At 42.3% G+C, this 18,844-nt stretch overlaps 1 protein-coding gene across 1 annotated transcript in view; it reads right to left on the minus strand.

Moving 5' to 3' along the window:
• PLPP4 (phospholipid phosphatase 4) overlaps positions 1–4,029 on the minus strand; it is a 66,006-nt gene extending 61,977 nt beyond the window's left edge. Inside the window, exon 1 of the mRNA XM_054831925.1 lies at positions 3,566–4,029. Coding sequence (XP_054687900.1) covers positions 3,566–3,621 — 56 coding nt within the window. The 5' untranslated portion in view covers positions 3,622–4,029. The remainder of the gene's footprint in view (positions 1–3,565) is intronic.
• Between the last annotated feature and the right edge of the window lie 14,815 nt (positions 4,030–18,844).

The following is an 18,844-nucleotide window of genomic DNA, read 5'->3' on the forward strand; positions in this document are numbered from 1 at the left end:
AAATTATACAGAGAGAATTTTCTTTGCCTAGTAAGTAGCAAATCATCTATGCTTATTAGGATCTTTTCAGTTCAGTCAAAAAGTATAAGGCTAAATATTTTGAAAACTAAAAATTAATTTGTTAATGTTTAGGAGCCAGGAAAAACTGAAGGACAGAACAGAAATCTCACTATTGTCCTTACAATTTGTAACTTGTGGCTTGAGATCTATTTTCCTGAAGGTACTCAAAGAACATCTATTTACCTTCCCAGTAAAGTGTGCATCAAGTATGTTTTTGACTGCAATGTGTTGTGTTTGGTTTGTTGGCTTTTTGTTTTGCCTTTTTTTTTTTTTAACTCCTGCTTCTGAATTTCAGGCAGCTGTCATTCTTCTAATAAATCTTTGCTAACTAATCCCTCCTTCAATACTAGTAAATCCTGAGGGCTAAAATGCCCTTCAGCATAGATCTTTGTAAAGGCACAGAAGCCTGAGTTGTTTAATTTCAATACCTAAACCCGTCTTTAATTGTGTTCACTTAGCAATGGCTAAAAACACATCACCTAGAACTGAGTCAGTTGTTATCATCATCCTCCCTGATTGCCTGTTGAATTCATCCAAACCAATACCTAACCACCAAAAGTGTGTATTACTTGGCATGGTGTACATTTGCATGACAGAAGACAACTTAAATAACAAGAATAGATTTTCACCTTTGGTGGAATGACTAAAGTTGATGATTATGTGGGGGGAAAAAAGGTTGCCAGTCTTAAGTATAGAAAATACGGCTGCTGTTGCCGTAAAATACATTCAAATTGGCAATACATTCAATTTCAGCAATCATCAACATAAGTTTTCACACCTCCATTTTTATGAAATGACATTTATCACCAAGCACAACTACAACATGGAATACACACCTTTTTCTTTTGCATTTTATGATACAAAATGTGCCAGTATATTACTCTGAGTTATATTAATCAGTAGGTTGAAGCTAAAAAGACATCTGGGAGGCACAGATGGTTCACAATTGGCAAATAACTACAGAACCATTATCTTCAAGGTCAGGTTTCTAACACTGCAAGGGTTGGTAGTGACCCAAAGTCATCAACACCTTTTCAGAATGAACTGATACTCTTCAGTTTGGTTCCTGGTGGACAAATATCTATGTTGCAGCTGGCATTCACAACAGAGATGATCTCAGACCAAGCCTCAACTCACTGATGTTAATAGCATTTCTTTCCAGGGGAGGTGGGAACCTTACAAGCCTTTTCATTCCTAGAAATAGCTTCTGCAGTAGAGCTTACATTCCTGCTGCCCTGACTCCAGTCCCAGGGCTTCCAAATTCACCAGTAATTGGTCACACTTGAAGAGATATTTCAATGAACTCACCCCTCCATAAAAATCCTTGCCCTGCCTGTCTACAAAACCACAGAAAACACAGTATTTAAACTTAAATAACAAAAAAATTTACAAAATAAGAGTAACTGCCTCTTTGGAAAGACAGAGAAATACTGAATACTATTTCAATAGCAAAAGATTACTTTGGTGTTAAGATTATCTGAATATAAAAGCCATTCTTCTGGTCTAGCTAGAGATCATATATTTGCAGCCATTACAAAGAAAGAGCAGTTCTTTATAAAACTAAACACCAACCTGGATGTGAATTTAGAATACTACATGTTCGGTACTTTTAGATGTCAATGAATGCTCCCAATGACCTCTTACAATGTCAGAATTATTCCCCGGAATTCCAAGAAGGAAGAAGCTGAGCTCCGTGAAAAATGCGAAAAGCGCTTCTGTAGTCCTTTGCCATATGGCATTATGGTGGCTCTACCCAAAGCATTTCCTTTAGCCACCCCTCAGCTGTTTTTAGAACCATAGCATAAAGAATAGTGAAAATTACAGAATGTTTTAGAGAGGAAATGAGGACAGAAGACAAGCATAACCTAGAGAATACTACTTATAATGGGGCATGATTTACATATCTTCATATAGCTTATTACCATGATATCTCTTACTGGATGGTGTAAGCGATGAATTACACATGCAATTGTAATGAAGGGAAAGGTTCTGATGTAGCATCAGTTTCAGAGGTCTTTGCTCACCTTGTAATTCCATATATTCCAGAAAAGAGTTCTGTTGAAAGGAACAGGTCTACTTTCAAAGTAAGATGCAACTGAACAAAGGTATCAAAAGGTACCTTACAGGTTTTTGAAGGTATCAAAGTTTATCCTAAAAGGAAGAGGATGGCACTTACCAAACGTGTTGCAAATCAAAAGATTTGCATCGATATTCAAGAGAAATGAGCACTGAGGAAAAACTCAAATACCAGTAAATTGGGCAAAGTTAGTCATTAACCATGAGAGGTTCAGAAAGGAAGTGCATCAAAGCATTCCAGTACCACCAGCTGTAAGTCACTATCACGGCTTAATAGATGCTCTATACTATTACTGCCTGCACCTGTGACCAACAGGATCCCTGGTTAACTAGACAAACAAGTAAACAGTAGCAGAATCTGATGTAATTTCTGTGATGCCTCAGAGATCACAAAGATTGAGACTACTCATCTTTAAACATTAAGCAACTGAATTGCAAGCTTATGCGAAGATCATAACTTTTCATTGTTCAAATGCATGAAGAACACAAACTGCCAGAAAGAAGAAACAGGCACAGCCCTGAGAAGAAAGAGGGAAACCTGCCTGAAGTATAGAGCACAAAACAATACCTAACTGCTTTCTCCTAAAGAAGGCAGAAACAAAGAGTGCTCCTGCAGCGATAGCTGCACATCTTTCAGCAACTAGATTTTTCATGACTTTCCTTCCTACATAGCAGCGTGCCGATACGCATCGCAAGCCCAGCTACAACACACGACATCTCACGATCAGCCCGAGGTCCTTCCTCAGCCCCGAGCACCGGCGCTGGAGCGGCCCCGCTGAGGGTGCCTGCCCCGGGGCTCACCCACTGCGGGTTCCCACTGCTGCAAGCCAGCTGTTGGGTGCTCTGACAGCCTTGGCAGAGATGAGACCTCACAGTAACAACTACAATCGTCCAAAGGAAAACAGAAGCGGGGGGGGGGGGGGGGGGTTTAGTTGGGTTTTGCACACTTCTCTCACAAACAGGAGTTTCTCCGGCAAAAATTTCCCGCAGGTCTTCGGCAAAAATCCCAGGGCAGAGGGGGCTCCCCGCTGCTCCTGCAACGGCTCACCCTGGGGAAAAATTCCTCCCCCGCATGCCGGATGGAGGAACGGCGGCAGCTCCCCGTCGCTCCGGGCTCCCGAGGGGGCCGGCGACAGCCTGGGGGGCTCCCCCACCGCGGGGTCCGCCTCGCCGCCAGAGCCCACCGGCGGGTGCCTCTCCGTCAGGGGCTGCAGGGCGGCTGACTGCCGTCCGCCCGCGCTGAGGGGCGGCCAGCCCCGCACCCCCACCCCGCACCGCCGATCCGACCCCGCGCTCGGGTGTGAGGAAGGACTCGGGCCCCAGAACGGCCGCGAGCGACGGAGGAAAGTTGAGGCAGTCCCGGAGGTACCCGCTGGTGCCGTTCCCCCCCCCCCCCCCCCCCGCGCCCCGCTGTCCGGCGGGTACTCACACGAAGACGCCGAAGAGCAGGACCCGTATGCCGATCTCGATCGCCAGCTCCCGCATGGTGGGTCCCGGCAGGCTCCGGCAGCCCCGCGGCGCCGCCTCTCATTCCCCGCGCGGGGCGGGGGCACCCGGGGCGGCTCAGCCGCCTCACGCCGCCCGCCGGCAGCCCGCCTTGCCGCCCCGAGGGAGGGCGGCCGCGGCGCAGAGCCCCGTGAGGTGCAGCCCGGGCCCCTCCATTCCCCCTCAGCCTCGGCGGCTGCCGCGCCTCACGGAGACGCCGCGTCCCGTCGGCGGGGAGCGAGGAGCGGCGCTGCCTCCCGGCTGACACGGCCGCTGCCGCGGCTGAGCCGAGCGTCGGCACAGGGGGAGGGTCCCGGTGACTAACGCGGTGTCTCCCCGCGCGGGGGCCGGGGGATCCTGAGGGTTTCCCCTCCCCTCCCCGCCCCCGCGGCGCTGGCGAGCCGTCCCTCCCGGTCGTCTCTGCGCCACCCGCCCTGGGTCCCGCCGGCCCCTTCTGGGCGGCCCCGAGCTGTCACCCCCGCCTAACGCTGGGGAGGGGGCCCTGGCGCCCTTTGGGGCCGTACGGGCGCGAAGGGAGGTAGAGAGCTGTTCTTCCGTCTCATTTAATGCAACACTCCCCCATCCTCAGCTGGAACGAAATGAACCCGTTGCCCGTCAGTGCAAAGCGCTGGCGGTGCGTCCCCGGGAGCTCCCTCATGGCACAGCCTGCAACACGCTGGGTTTCAGACCTCCTGGGCACGGTACAGCGCGGGTGAGGAGCTGTGTTCGTCTCTGATTCGTAATGAAACGCTGCGGTCCCGAAAAGATGGAGAGAAAAAGAAAAAAAAATCGGCGTAGGGGAAACACCACTAGGCACTGATAATAGCGGCTGTTCATAAAGAACTTAAACTCCTAGGCGTTTGTACCACGGGCAATTACATGCCATGCCACCCGTGCTGACACTGAGCTTGGCACGTTTACTTAATCTTTGCATAAAGGATTAACAGTGGTTGAATACTTTCTGCAGAATGTATATAACAGGCTTTCCTCTCATTTAGACATTCATGCCATTTTAAACCCTGCTTACTGTTAATGCAAATAACCCAGCATGTCGCTCCTGCTTCAGTTGGTCAGATTCTGCCCAGTATGTAATGTTATAGCCTAAATGTGTGTTCAGTGCAGTGTCCGTTCGTTCCCGGAGCTGGGTCCAGCTCAAGAAGCAGGCAGATGAGGTAGCTATGTGGGACTGCAGACTGCTGGGATGGGAGAAATGCAGGAAAACAACCATGGCCTTGGCTTACTTCTGTGATTCCTTCAATCCATCCTCTATTCCTCCCAATAGCAAGCTCTGAGCCACCCTAATCCTTGCATTGCCTTACCCTAGTTTTGTACAGATTTCATTTAACTTCATCTCTGCATGGAGGGATTGAATCCTGAACATCTTTATTGTAAGAGAAGTTCACCCTTAAGCCATGAAATGCAGCAAACTAATTCACATTTAAATGTATTTAATTATCTTCTTTCTTGTGGCCTTTGAAGGCATGTCCTTCAAGAAAGTGTTCATAGCTATTAACACTGCACATAGTTACAGAACAACCATCACTATTGCAGTAGGGATCCAATTCACTTTGCTATATGATTATTGCTAGAGAATTAATGCCAGAGAGACTTCATTAAACCTATCTGCTGAATATATCCACTATGCATCAAATGGAAGCTTTGAACTCTGAATTAACTACCATTTAGTGTAACTTTTATTGACCATGTTTGTGGAAGAGCAGAGGCATAAGCTTCCATACTGCCCTCACACTAACCAGTGCTAGATTTGTTGCAAGGAGGGTCACCAAAGCCCAGAAAACATAGGTGTGTGTGACCGACATTGGAGAAAGCACTTAAAATGTTAGTGTTACTTAAATGAGATCTTTCTCCCTTATATGCCTTATTTCACTAATTTTCAAGACAGAGCTTGGTCAGCTATTTATATTCAGGATTTTAAAAAACGTGATTCTGTTTCAGGAAACAAAGCTAAATCATGACATCTCCATACTAAGCTGCTGGTGGTGGTAAAGGACACGTCCCCTTCTTTTGAGGATGCTCAGTTGGTTTGTCTTCTATTGTCAAATATTTGTACTTCCTCTAGTTTGTGCCCCCAATGACTGAACGTGTATGTACATTGCTGCTAAGCGTGCACAAGAAAAATCTTTGTTTTCATGAATAGTTCTTTCTTGCAGGAATAGCATCACAATTTGTGTGATGAAGCCGGTCACGAAACGAGGAGCTGCAGGGACTATCAGATAATGCCGGCAGTCTGTACTGCAGTTACCGGTTCTGCACAAACTGTGGAGGAGGCAGGTGACAGAAGTGAGTAAACTGTGTTTGCTCTGCTTGAGCATCACCATGTATATAGTGTTTAAAGGGGAAACAGTTACCAGTCACGCATTTTCTTTTTTGTCCTGGAATTGTATATATCGCTTCAACTGCGTTGCCTTAGCCTGTGGATCCTTCAGCCCCTTTGATTTTGCTACAGTACCTTCGCTACTATCCTGCTACAGAAGAGGAGATTTTCCTCACAGATTTGTATTAGTGTTTGAAATCATGCAACTGTTATCAGCAAAGCTAATAAACAGTACTAGTTAGAAATTCAACAAAATTTGTCCTGCTGCAGCTATCTGCTTGCAGTGTTCTGATTCTCCAATATGTATCAGCTGATGGTGATTTATGAAGCACAAATGCTTCAAATTGATTTTTTTGAAACTCAACCCAGCTTGCAGCTGGCTGCTGAGCAAAACTTGCTTTGACTTTTAACCAAATATGAGTTATAGGGATAATTGGCAAGGAACAGATTTCAGGCTACAGCGTGGCATTAAGCTACAACCCTGCAGTAGGAGCAGTGCACAGTCACTGCGCTGCAGCAGATTCTCAGAGCAAAACCCACACTGACCCTGGGAACAACCTGATTTCCTACTCATCCCATCCCTACAACAGGCAGAGCAGATGCTCTCAACGCTATTTGTTTTCTTAGGTGTGACTGCAAAGAACAGAGTAGTGATCCCACTCCGATGGGGGCAGCTATCAAACCTTCAGGTGGCTAGCTAGGCTTCTCGGTATTTTTCTCTCACGGGGATTAGTCTCTATTTGTACCGACTCCAACTGGGGAGCAGAAAGGAGAAAGCTGCTTGAATCTTTTCCTCAATTGCATACTTGGAAGGCTGAACCACCTGCAGCCTACTTTCAGTCCACAAAGAGATGTTCACAGCTACAGAAAGCAGCTGATATGGCTTTCCTGGAGGTCACAGCTCTTTGCCTATGCAGCAGGATGTGTGTGTGCTTCTTACCTGCTTTGGGGCAAAATCTTGCAGCTCATAGTAAACTAAATTCAATGAAGACTGATTTTTTCCATCAAAGCAGATAAACTTTGTCCTACCCAAAAGCTGTGGAAAATAACAAACTTGCAGCAAAAGGGACATGACAAAAATCTAAGTGGAGAAGCTGTTTTTTTTCTGACTGTTTCATAAGAGCTTGTAACTCTTCTGGGATCTTAGGGATCAAAAAAACCCTCGCTAGAAATAATGTTGTCTGGCCCATTCTTAGCTCTTGTAGTTGTGGAAGCTCATGGGCTGATGATGGCTTTTCTTCCATATAAAGGATTCTTGAAAAGGTTACATGAAAGTCTAATGGTTTTAGTCTTATGTGGCTACATGCACTGGTTAACCAAAGAAAAATCACATGTCCAGTCCAAAACGTTTGTTAGACAACTCCACCATCTATATATTTTTTATGGTTTTGTATCAGAGACAAGTATTACCTATAAAATTGATAAATAAAGCATCCCCAGGCTGCACAGGTGAAGAAAAAATAATCTCTGAAGATTATTTATTGAAACAGTAGTGTTTCAAAAGTTGAAAAAAACCATTTTGATCCCAAGGAATGCATCATCAGTTGGAGAAATCTTAGGTTTCAGGAGGGGAAGTGATAGCAGGATTAATTTTAAAAAAGAGTATTGTTCAATTATTTCAGAATTCAGATTAATACTTTTAACCAACCTCTGTTTTTCATGTCACTGCAAAAATGTAGAAGATTGAAAGTCATATTTAAGCCCCATTGAAGTTGATAGGAATCTTTCTACTGGTTCAGGATGTTAAAATCTGTCCTATATCTTGTGTTGGGTTTGTGTGGCAAGGTTTTGGTAGCGGGGGGGCTACAGGGGTGGCTTCTGTGAGAAGCTGCTAGAAGCTCCCCCTGTGTCTGACAGAGCCAATGCCAGCCGGCTCTAAGATAGGCCCGCCGCTGGCCAAGGCCAAGTCAATCAGCACCTCTGTGATAACATATTTAAGAAGAAGAAAAACAGTTAGAGAGAGCGCGCTTTTGCAGCCGGAGAGAGGAGTGAGAAGATGTAAGAAACTCTGCAGACACCAAGGTCAGTGCAGAAGGAGGGGGAGGAGGAGCTCCAGGCGCCGGAGCAGAGATCCCCCTGCAGCCCGTGGTGAAGGCCACGGTGAAGCAGGCTGTCCCCCTGCAGCCCATGGAGGAAGGATGAGGGGGTGTAGAGATTCCACCTGCAGCCCGTGGAGGACCCCACGCCGGAGCAGGTGGAGGCACCTGAAGGAGGCTGTGGCCCATGGGAAGCCCACGCTGGAGCAAGTTCCTGGCCGGACCGGTGGACCCGTGAAGAGGGGAGCCCATGCCAGGGCAGGTTTGCTGGCAGGACTTGTGACCCCGTGGGGGACCCCACGCTGGAGCAGTTTGCTCCTGAAGGTCTGCACCCCGTGAGAGGGACTCCATGCTGGAGCAGGGGAACGATGAGAGGAGTCCTCCCCCTGAGGATGAAGAAGCGGCAGAAACACCATGAGATGAACTGACCGTAACCCCCACTCCCCGTCCCCCTGTGCCGCTGAGGGGGGAAGGTTGAAGCCGGGAGTGAAGTTGAGCCCGGGAAGATGGGAAGGGTGGGGGGAGGTGTTTTAAGAGTTGATTTTATTTTCTCATTCCTCTACTCTGTTTTGCCTAGTAATAAATCAGATGAATTCCCTCTCTAAGTTCGGTCTGTTTTGCTCGTGACGATAATTAGAGAGTGATCTCTCCCTGTCCTTATCTCGACCTGCAAGCATTTCGTTATGCCTTTTCTCCCCTGTTTAGTGAATGAGGGGAGTGAGAGAGCGGCTCTGGTGGGTACCTGGCCTCCAGCCAGGGTCAACCCACCACAATCTCCAAAATGAAACATAGCAAAATTATTCTGAAAAGTTCCTATCATTATGATCACTGAAGAAGTTCGACTTAAAAGTAAATTTCACAAAATAGCTCATTATTATCATCAATAGAAAACAAAGGATGTTTACTATTAGGACTTTATGTTTTGTTCATTCTTGAATCTTTTAAAGTAGTGATTATGTTCACTCTGGTTTTAAAGTTTTTTGGGCAAAGACTTTTTTTTGTTCTTTCAATGCTTAGTGTCTAATCTATGAATAGAAATACAAATACTTTGGTGTATTTTTTACAAAATCACATACATTATATTATAATGTCAGAAATTAAAATAAATTTCAAATGGAAAAGCCATTTAGATCTCCAAAGTATACCTGTTGATTGAAAACATATCAAAATGGAATATCTCCTATATTTTAAATCACTTTTTTTTTTTTTCCCTTTCCCAAAAGAAGAATTTTGTGTATCTAGGCACTTTCAGAAGTCCAAGTTTCCATTCTAAGGGGCACATATGTAAGGGTCAGCACTTGCAAGCTCGGGGCCCATCTGCACAGTAAAACTGGCCCATTTAAGCCCACCTTACAGTTGGACTCGATGATCTTAAAGGTCTTTTCCAACCTGAATGATTCTATGATTTCTTAAGTAAAGGTTTTCTCAGCCTTCCTCTCTCAGTCTGGGTTAGCAGAATGCAGTGGAAGCTGATAGAGCTGTGCTCTGAGCATACCTTTCTCATGGGTGCAGGTGGCATATGTGTTCAGTCAGCTCTTTTACCCAAATGAGGTGGCAAATGGGCAATGACAGTATCAGTGTCCCTGTGCTACTCAACCAATGTACTGAACGTGTTGTCCCCGTGGGTAGGAGGGATGTCATCGTCCTGCTGAGGCAGTGAGACCGAAGGCAGCGGGCGACCTGAGGACACAAGCACAACTTGAGGACTTCATCCTGTGCAGGCAGGCCATTTTCTGTGCCTGAATACCTAATGAAAACCAGAAGGCTTTGTATAGATCTAGGTGTCTGCCCAAGTCCGTCTCGTTGATTCTGAGGTGACATTATTAACCATGTGAAACTCTTCCATTAAATTGAACTGGTACAACCAGTTCACCTAAGTCAGTGAACAAGAGCCGTCCCTGAACATTTTCCAAAATATTGTAGTTCCATAGCCCTCATCAGTCTGTCATTCACTATTTTAGGTTACTTAACCTAATGAGGAATGAAGTGAAGAAGAAATTTGGAACGTGTATAAGCACATTATTTCTGAGAAGATCTCTGTGTATATGTATGAGTACCTCATGGGAAACTTAAATCTGCATAGGTCATTTCTTAATTATTAGAGCTCATTCCAGACACAGCTAGCCTATATTTCTTGTTATTAATTTCTATGGTAAAAAGCACATCTACAGAATGCTTTTGCTGGCTGCTTAAAGAAAGATTATGTGACAGGTTTGTACTGCATTGGGTGGGTCAGATCTACACAGATACTTCAAAACCATGTTACTTAACAGTGAAAAATGGCCATTATTTTGTATTATTACCAAATTACAGTTATTACCAGTAATTACTGTTATTACTAATGAAATTAGGATTCCTTGAGATCTAAAAGATTCCCCCGAGACGAAAGCCAAACCTAGAGTGTTAAGATATTGTACAGAGAAATTTGTCTAGAATACCTGAAACAAGCATGCTGTCTATGGACCAAACCCTTTATAACCTTCCTGAGGCTTTTTACTGATTAAATGCCTCACCGCCGAAGCTATGAAATCACTGGTTATCATTACCTTATATATATAAAGGGGAGTATATGAGAGCAGAAAAATTTGGTTTATACTTCTCCACGCTGACCCCACGACTGGCAGCAGGAAGTGTGCTTTCAGGAGAGACTTCCAGAAAGTATTATGCCTCCAACATATAATAATATCTTATGCAAATATTACATAGGATTTACTACATAGCTCAAATTTAGTGCTACCTCTAAGTGATACAGGTTTTTCATAGGACAAAGGAGGCAGAGCATTGATTCTTTGTAAACCCATATAAAGAGTTTGGAATGAGCCCTGAAACCAGGCAAGGGTTTCGCCCCAACACATATGTGTGAAATAATTGTGTATGTTTTAAGAATAATTCAAGTGTTGTTGACTAAAGCAAGACAATTTTGTCAACTGTTTGTAGTTCTGATGCAAAATCAGGTACAGCTTGGCAGCCAGCTTTCATTTTGGAGTTATTTACACTCAGATATGTTACAGGACATAAAACTGATGTGGGTTCAAACCCATTAAGATCATACATTAAGACATGTCTGGATGAACAAAATTTGCAGATTCTCATTGCCTAAGTCTGTGGATAAACAGATGATTAAGCAAAAACAGCTAGCCAAACAATCACTAAAATCAACCCTGGCATGACAAGGGTCAAAGTCAATTGACAAAGTCAAATAGCTTTTTGTCCTACAGCAATTACAATCTATTAATTCTTTCAAAGACTTAAATAAAAGGCTATTTTAGGTCTTTTCTTATACTGTCTTTATCAGCATTTTTTTCTTTTACCTTTTCCTGCTTCTCTTCTTCTTCTTCATGTCTGCTTGACTAATGACCTCTAGGTCACCATGGGGAAAAGCCCTCATTTTTTTCTTCCTCTTCTACATACCACATATCCGGATTCCCTACGCATACTCACAAAGTTACCCTGATCTAACTGCTCTGTGCTGATTGACATTTGGAGCAATCAAGACTGATGTACAAGCAGAACTGTCTTCTAGGGGAGTGGCAGCCAAGAACTTGAACTTTAAACTGTCCTTTGCCAGTTTATGTCAGGAATTTTAGCTTTCTGAATTGGTTAGACTTCTTGGAGTAGTGGAACACTGCCAGGACAAAATAATTCAAATAGTTTAATTCAGGAGATTTTTGCCTATTACATGTTATGAGTCTATTAAATGTTAGCTTGCTAATTTTGATAAGTTAATTTTGTATGAGATGTAGAAATTTAGTTTGGAGCAACAAACCCTCTTTCTAGGGCTTAGCAATCTTTGCCTCATATAGGACAAATGTCTTAGGGAGCCAAGGGTTCAGAAATCAGTATACGTCAATGAAAAAATAGACTTTATTCTAGTTCTAACCTTCTACAACTTTGCAAAGACTGACTACAGGAAGAAGCAAACCAGCCAGTAGAGAAACCTAAGTAGCACTGCTGGTCTTTCGAGAGCCTGATCTGTACTGCACACCCAGACACAGTGCACAGCCCTTGGCTGGAGATCTAGCACTAGAGTAATTCAAAAGTCATGGAGGGTTTTGTTAAGGAAACCAGCATCAAAACTGAGACCATTTTACTTTTCCTGTACATGTCTACACAGATGCATATGGCAGCTGGGAAGTTCCCGTCATCAGTGGACTTGTTTGCTGTGTCACGTATACTGCTGATGATTTCTTGATTGACAAAAGAAACTTCAGAGAACAAAGCTCAAAGGAATTACAAGCCTCCATCAGCATGATGTAACCACGCACATCTTAATTGCCCTAGATGTCATATTTAAAAAATTATTAAAAAAAATTGTTAACATTTCCGTTTAGTTACTATACAAGTGCCTACAATTGGCTCATCATTGTGCCTAATTAAACAGTTCTTCTAAACATTAATGTATCGGCGTATTTCCATAGCTGCCATTTAATGAAATTGTGTCAAGTATATAGAATAAAAATTGATTAGGCTGGCATGTATGTGCTTGGAGCCATCTTGTGGCCCAGAACTACACTGCAAGAAATGTGCTACTGCCCGTACCGGGCCACGGGCCAACCTGGCCCGTACCCCCCGCACCCCGGGCATCCCACCCCACCAAGGCAGCGAGCCCTGCGGACTCCACTTCAGCTGCTCTCGGTGGCATTTGTCTACTGAACCCTGGCTTAGGTGTTTCAAAATATATCATTTGTAGCTGTGCTTGACTGCGATGCGCAGGGACATATTTTCAGCTATTGCACCTAATTATCAGCATCTCGGTGAAATTTGAGAAGCCTAAATAATTAAATTCATGTATATATGAAATTGATATACATTATTTATGAGCCAATTGCCATTTGCAGCATTGTAGCTTTAGTCCTCACTATACTGTGTATATTGTTGTGATGTTACAGTTGTAAACGTATTAATGCTCCCATAATAAACCCGTGATAAATTCAAGTCTTTAACATTTACAATATTTAATATTCTTGTGCAGTATTTAATAGGAGACTGTGACTTAAAGGAGACATCTACTATCTTTAATCCTAAGTAACGCTTCGTGCCAAGAATGGCCTTATTGACTTCAGTGAAATGGTTGTGTAATTACTTTTTCCTATTGTGATTTTTTTTTTGCTTGTAAATGTAGTAGAAACCTGCCGACAGTTGCCACAGTCATTTCAAACGGCTTTTGACCCAAAAGGGAACATAGTGAAACAAGACAATTAAATATAAGAGATAAATGGAACAACAAGCACAAACAACACAAGTAGTGCAAAACAAAATAAAATGGCCACTTCTTGGATTGGACAGAAGTTGCAAAACACTCCAAAGTTTGAATACGGCCTGATAGTTTTGTACTCAGTAACAATAAAGAACCATTTGTTCAAGATTCACTTGGGGTTTTTTGAAACTGGATTTTGTGCAATAAGGAAGCCAGAATATTGAAGCTACTCAGAGCAGGATTTTGTTCTAACCTAATTCTATTGGAAATAGCCCCAGGAACAGCAAAATGGGATGAGACAGGGTATTAGTACACCTTCAGACTCTGCATTCCCCTTGAAGCATGCCGTTTGTTGCACAGCCTTAGGAGTTGGGCTCTGTCGCGGCACACTTGCACGCACGGGGCTCGGCATTCCCAGCAATGGAAGAACCCTGCGTCCTGGTGACTGTGCTCGCTGCTGTGGTATCCAAAAGCTTCAAAAACAACGTGTCGGGCGGTTCCCAGCAGGAATCATGTTTTATTGCTGTTCTGTGGGCTTCCTCAGCCACCGATCATGCCAGTGATATGCAGGAAGAGAAACAGGATTTTCTGCTAGATTAAGAATGAGACCAGTTTGTAAATTGTAGCTGTGAGCTACTGCAAAAATGATTTCTAAACCTGGCACTAGCAAACAACAGCAGGGACTTCATTCCTCTTTAAATTCTGTGATGTTGTGAGATTGGGTGCATTCATCCCCGTTGGGTCAAAAGGAGCAATTCACTTTATCCTCACTTCAATGCCTTACCTTATTGAACGCTGAACTGTCAAATAACTGCAGAAGGAGAAGAGGCTCTCTTAATTCCATGGCTAATCGGGATATATCAATGATGTTTTGTCAGACACATAACACAGGTCAGAGGAGGGCAGAAACATCCTGGTTCAGTACCAGTTTCCACGAATGCCACTGGAGGCCAACTGAAATTAGATTTGGACACTTTATGCTACTTGTGACAGAGGTGGCAAAACTTTGTTCCCCAGCTTGAACCCTGGAATTGATGCTTCATAGCACTTAATTAGTCACAATTTATGTGCTTGTCATTGCTGTTTGGCCCATCTAGCATGATACAGATTTCTGTCAAATGAAGAGACGTAGTTTAATTTGTATTATTTCCAATATATAGTAAAGGATCTATTTTACCAGTAATCAAAAAGAGGAAGGACAAGGCAGCTGTCAAGGAGCATTACCTTTTAGATGACTGGAAAATGTATTCATCGTTTCATTCTTTCCTGCGAGGTAAGCTGGGAAAGCCTGACAGAGCTTGGTGCTTATTTTTTTACCTGAGCCGCCCTGTGACAGCCTCAGTACTTTCTTTCATTTTCTTTGCCTTCTACATTATCTGTATTTAAAAAATCAGCAGCTCTGCAACTTCAGTAGGCTAAGGACCTGATTGCTTGTGTATGCGTACTGCTAATTTTGCACATTTTGCCGTAGTTCCTCAAAGTGAAACCTACTAATGAATTAAACACCGTTGCTGAATCCCAGCTTACAACATAAAGCAGTCTGTGTTCCGAGACGGTTTGATCAGCAGCCGTTCGTGTTGCCTAGCAGGGAAAGTATACACCATGTATGGAATGATCCTATAGATCTGGACATCAGCAGCTCCACAAGTTGGCAAATCTAAACGCACTTCTCTAGGTAAGCCAGAGACGGACTGCCATGTGGAAGTGGAAATGGTAACGGTTGTTGGTAACGATGAAGTAAAATGATAGGCAGCTGATTTAAATTAGCTGCACTGAGCTTAGGGCCATCCCAGGCTATAGCAATGTGGATGCCAGCCGCTCTAGGTACATACTCAATATTTAGGTTTCATTTTATGAGGCAACTGTGTCTCCTCTTAGAAGCAGAAATAAGCAATTCTGTTGCTGGGCAATTTTCCCTGGGAAAGCCAAAGGCGAATATTAAATATTTATTTGGCTTTAAAAACATATTATTAAATTTTATGTATTGATTTGTAAATAATGATAATTGAGCAAACTAGAGCAAAATCAGTTCATACATATTTTACTTTCCACAACTGCAGACAGATTTTAATCAATTAGTTTTAAAGAATAAGCTTTTATACTCTTTGATGGTAGAAAGCAAGCTGCTTAACACTACGCTGTACCAATACTGCTATATGTAAATATTGAACTGTAGAATTATTTTTGGCAAAGGGATCTCCTTCTGCTGTGCAAGTACCCACAAAAGGATCCTGCTGTGGATTCAATCACAAATTACATGGATTTGAAAAGGATATCGATTCAAACTAATTGAAATTGCGGGATTCCTACGGAATTCCATATTCATTGACATTAGGTCTGTGTATTTATCATAATCAGCGTGGTACCACAGGAGTACTAAAGTTTAGCTACTTATTGCTGGGGTTTAGGAAAAACCGAGTATTACTCTGAATGTTTAGTCTCTGTGAACGAAAAGGAACAGAGCATCTTTGTTAGCAATTCAGCCCACAAATATAACAGGCTTTCTGTTAAACTTCCCAAGGCTTTTAGTGGAAGGTTTGACATGTTCTGTGCTCTTAATTTGTTCTAGAGGGAATATTTAACTCAACTTCATTGGCGGTGGGGTACAAGAAAGCAGTAGGTACTTACCGGAGTTAAGTTAGAGGCTCTCTCCCTGGATTGGCACTGTAAAGTCGCAAAGCTACACGGTACTAAAATGCTTTAAAATATTCTTTAGGAATGCATTCAATTAAGCACATTGGAAAATTCCTGTGTAAGCAATAAAGTTCTTTTTTTTCTTCCATTAGGTTGACTTCACTGATTATTCTGAGAGTGGGCTTTTTTTCCCCTTTTCCTACTGATTTTTTTCTTTAAAAGAGTACTGCAAATGAAAGAGAATTGCTACTTTTAGAGAAAGATATGAAAAAATGATGTCTTCAAGTGTCTATTTATACAATTTTTACTTGAATAATTCATCCCTCTTTGGTCCCCAGTGTTGTTAATGATAATGTATGAATGCAGCAAGTAATCAGTCATGCTAGATTTGTGTTGAATATGGCAAAAAAGAATACATGAACACATCCGACTGCTTTCTAATTATTAAAATCCCTAAAAGAATTTCCCTTTCTCAGGATCCTCAATCTTCTCATTTTGTCTCCAATCTTGTCCTTTTCTTACTAGTTGACTATTAAACTCATATCATTTTGTCTTGTTTTCTGCTAGTAAAAATTAGAGTATTTTCTAAACAGTGGACATGAAATATTCATTATTTGTATATACCAAAACAGAAAGCTAACTTCATTAATAATAGCGAAAAATGGACATTCTTTTTTTAGGTGGTTCCAAAACTGTGGATCCCCATTTTGCTCAACATTCCTGAAATTTGGACATAGGTTTTTTGGATACTGGCCTTCCGTCCCAGTTTCCTACACTCAGGTGGAATAAATGGAATGAATGAATTCTTGGAGTCAAATGACAAGTTGAGTTACCCTTATTTTTCAGCCCTCTGTGATTTTCTGATTCTCTTTCTCCATGTTTCTTTTCATTCTTCCCTTTTCTTTTTCTTCTTCCTCAATCTTTTTGGTATCTTTTCCTCCTTCAAAGATTTACGCCTTCTTCTAGCCCCATTTTCTTGCTCCGGATAATCAAAACATTTACTGGACTGCAGTATAGGTCTTGATGGAGAAAGGGGATAAATTACCAGCTGATGTTTTAATGCTGGTATTAACACAGGTAATAGGAGTGATCCTTTTCATGCTTAAGAAGTGGAATTGAGAGTAGTTTACATTTATAGTGTACAAAAATATCAAAGCAATCTCACATGAATATAATCCAAGAATCACCGCGATTTCTCATTATTTCTGATCTGACTATGACTTGTCCTCCTTTGTAATTTTCTGCAACAGTAAAGAGCAGTTGAAAGGTTATGGCTCTAATTCCTGCTAGAGGCAGTGAAAAAAGTTCTTTAGATTTTCAGTAGCAAACAAAGGGTTTAGCAGTGTAGTGGAGGAGCCACTTGTGAACAAAGGAATCAGGTTGGGATTTGTTTCCATGCTTTTTTCAGTCCATGGATTTGGGCTGAAAATTCCCATCACTTCTTTCAGGATTAGGTTCTTTGGATCCTAGCCCAGAAAACTTTGTATCAGATTATTATTTCCTTGCTTTTAAAGGAAGCATCTGGATATACCATGAAGTTAATATTTCATGGTATATTTGTTGTGGTGTACAGGTATAGATATTTATTTTTAATGAGAAGATATTAGGTGCCGTTTGACAAGCTATTCGTTGGCGTACCAGTGAATCTTCAGTGGTCTCTGAAGTACCGGCAATGTTCCCACTTATTTATTGTTGTGTTTTTATGACACAGTTGTGTAATTTGTGATAATCTGATTAGTGGCTTTTTGAGAAGGGCATTAAGGTTTATGTTTACCAGGTTTAAATTTAAATTTACGTGACTAGAGTGATAAAAAAAGAATGATCTCAATTTACTGTAAACTGGGAAAAGATACTAATGGAAAGGTTTAGCAAATATTGTAGAACAAACACAATCATTTTATAGATATAAAAGGTGCATTTTTTCATCTGCCAGTATTTGTAGATCGTGAACGCTGGATATTAGCTCACAATTTTGCTTTCAGCGAATGAAGGCACAACAGTTTTCTGCAATTGTATGAGCTTCATAGACCTAGCAGGAAGAAATTTGAAACTTTGGTTTACCAGGGATAATTTGAGGGGAAGTGCTATGCTGGAGCACTTAGACTGAAAAACAGACTGTGCTACCTACTGTCTAGGTAGACACTGTAGCAATGGTAATCCAAATTAGCCCAGTTTCAATTTATATCGAAAACACTTTCAAAAAGTCACGCAGAGCAGGGTTTTTGAAAGAAAGTAGGAGTTCACTGGTTTCCAGCTCTGAAGGTGTCAGTGGGGGATCTGAGTCCTCCTTTTGTCCTCCAACAGCAGGTCACAAGAGAGGCATACATCTCTGCATCAGACACGTGTTGGAAAAGAGTCCACAGCACAAGTTTCTGCAAGGGAGAAATCCATGTTCCTTAATTGTGACACAGCCACAATTTCTTTTAACATGTTTTTTAAGCTATCTGCAGAATCAGAGAAATGTGATCAAGAGAATAGAAAAGGGAGGCTAAAGCTTTGTGAATTTTCCTTCTTGCCAATCAACCTATCACAGCAACTTATTTCATATCTAGAGATGGAAAATAAGGCTCAGAAAACATATGAGCAGCCAGTCTGGCTCTCTGAAATGTAAAGTGCCTCGAATAAAGAAATCAAAAAAATAGAGGCATCAAAAATCAGGCATTTCTTCAAAAAAATGCAGCTCTGCATAGATGATAATGATACATGCAGATCAAAATGAGAGAGTGAGAGGGGAAAAAGATTTAAGTTCAGCTCCTGAGATGTAATTGCGTATTGCTATTATGCTTTGCAATTTTAATTGAGTCATCCAGCTCCCTTTTATAAAGCCCGTTCCACAACAGTCAGAGACTTCTGATGTTCAAGAGATCAGGCATAAGCAAAACCACGGTCCTGTGCAGAGTGGGCACCTGTTTTACACTGACACCATGCAGTATTTATATTAACAGTTTAAAATTTAGAACACTCTCTTTACTCAAAATTGACTTTGTTTCAAAACACAGCTCCAAGCTGAAAGAGATGAAG

The sequence above is a fragment of the Grus americana genome, chromosome 7 (assembly GCF_028858705.1).
Source record: "Grus americana isolate bGruAme1 chromosome 7, bGruAme1.mat, whole genome shotgun sequence".
In the NCBI taxonomy this organism is placed as follows: Eukaryota; Metazoa; Chordata; class Aves; order Gruiformes; family Gruidae; genus Grus; species Grus americana.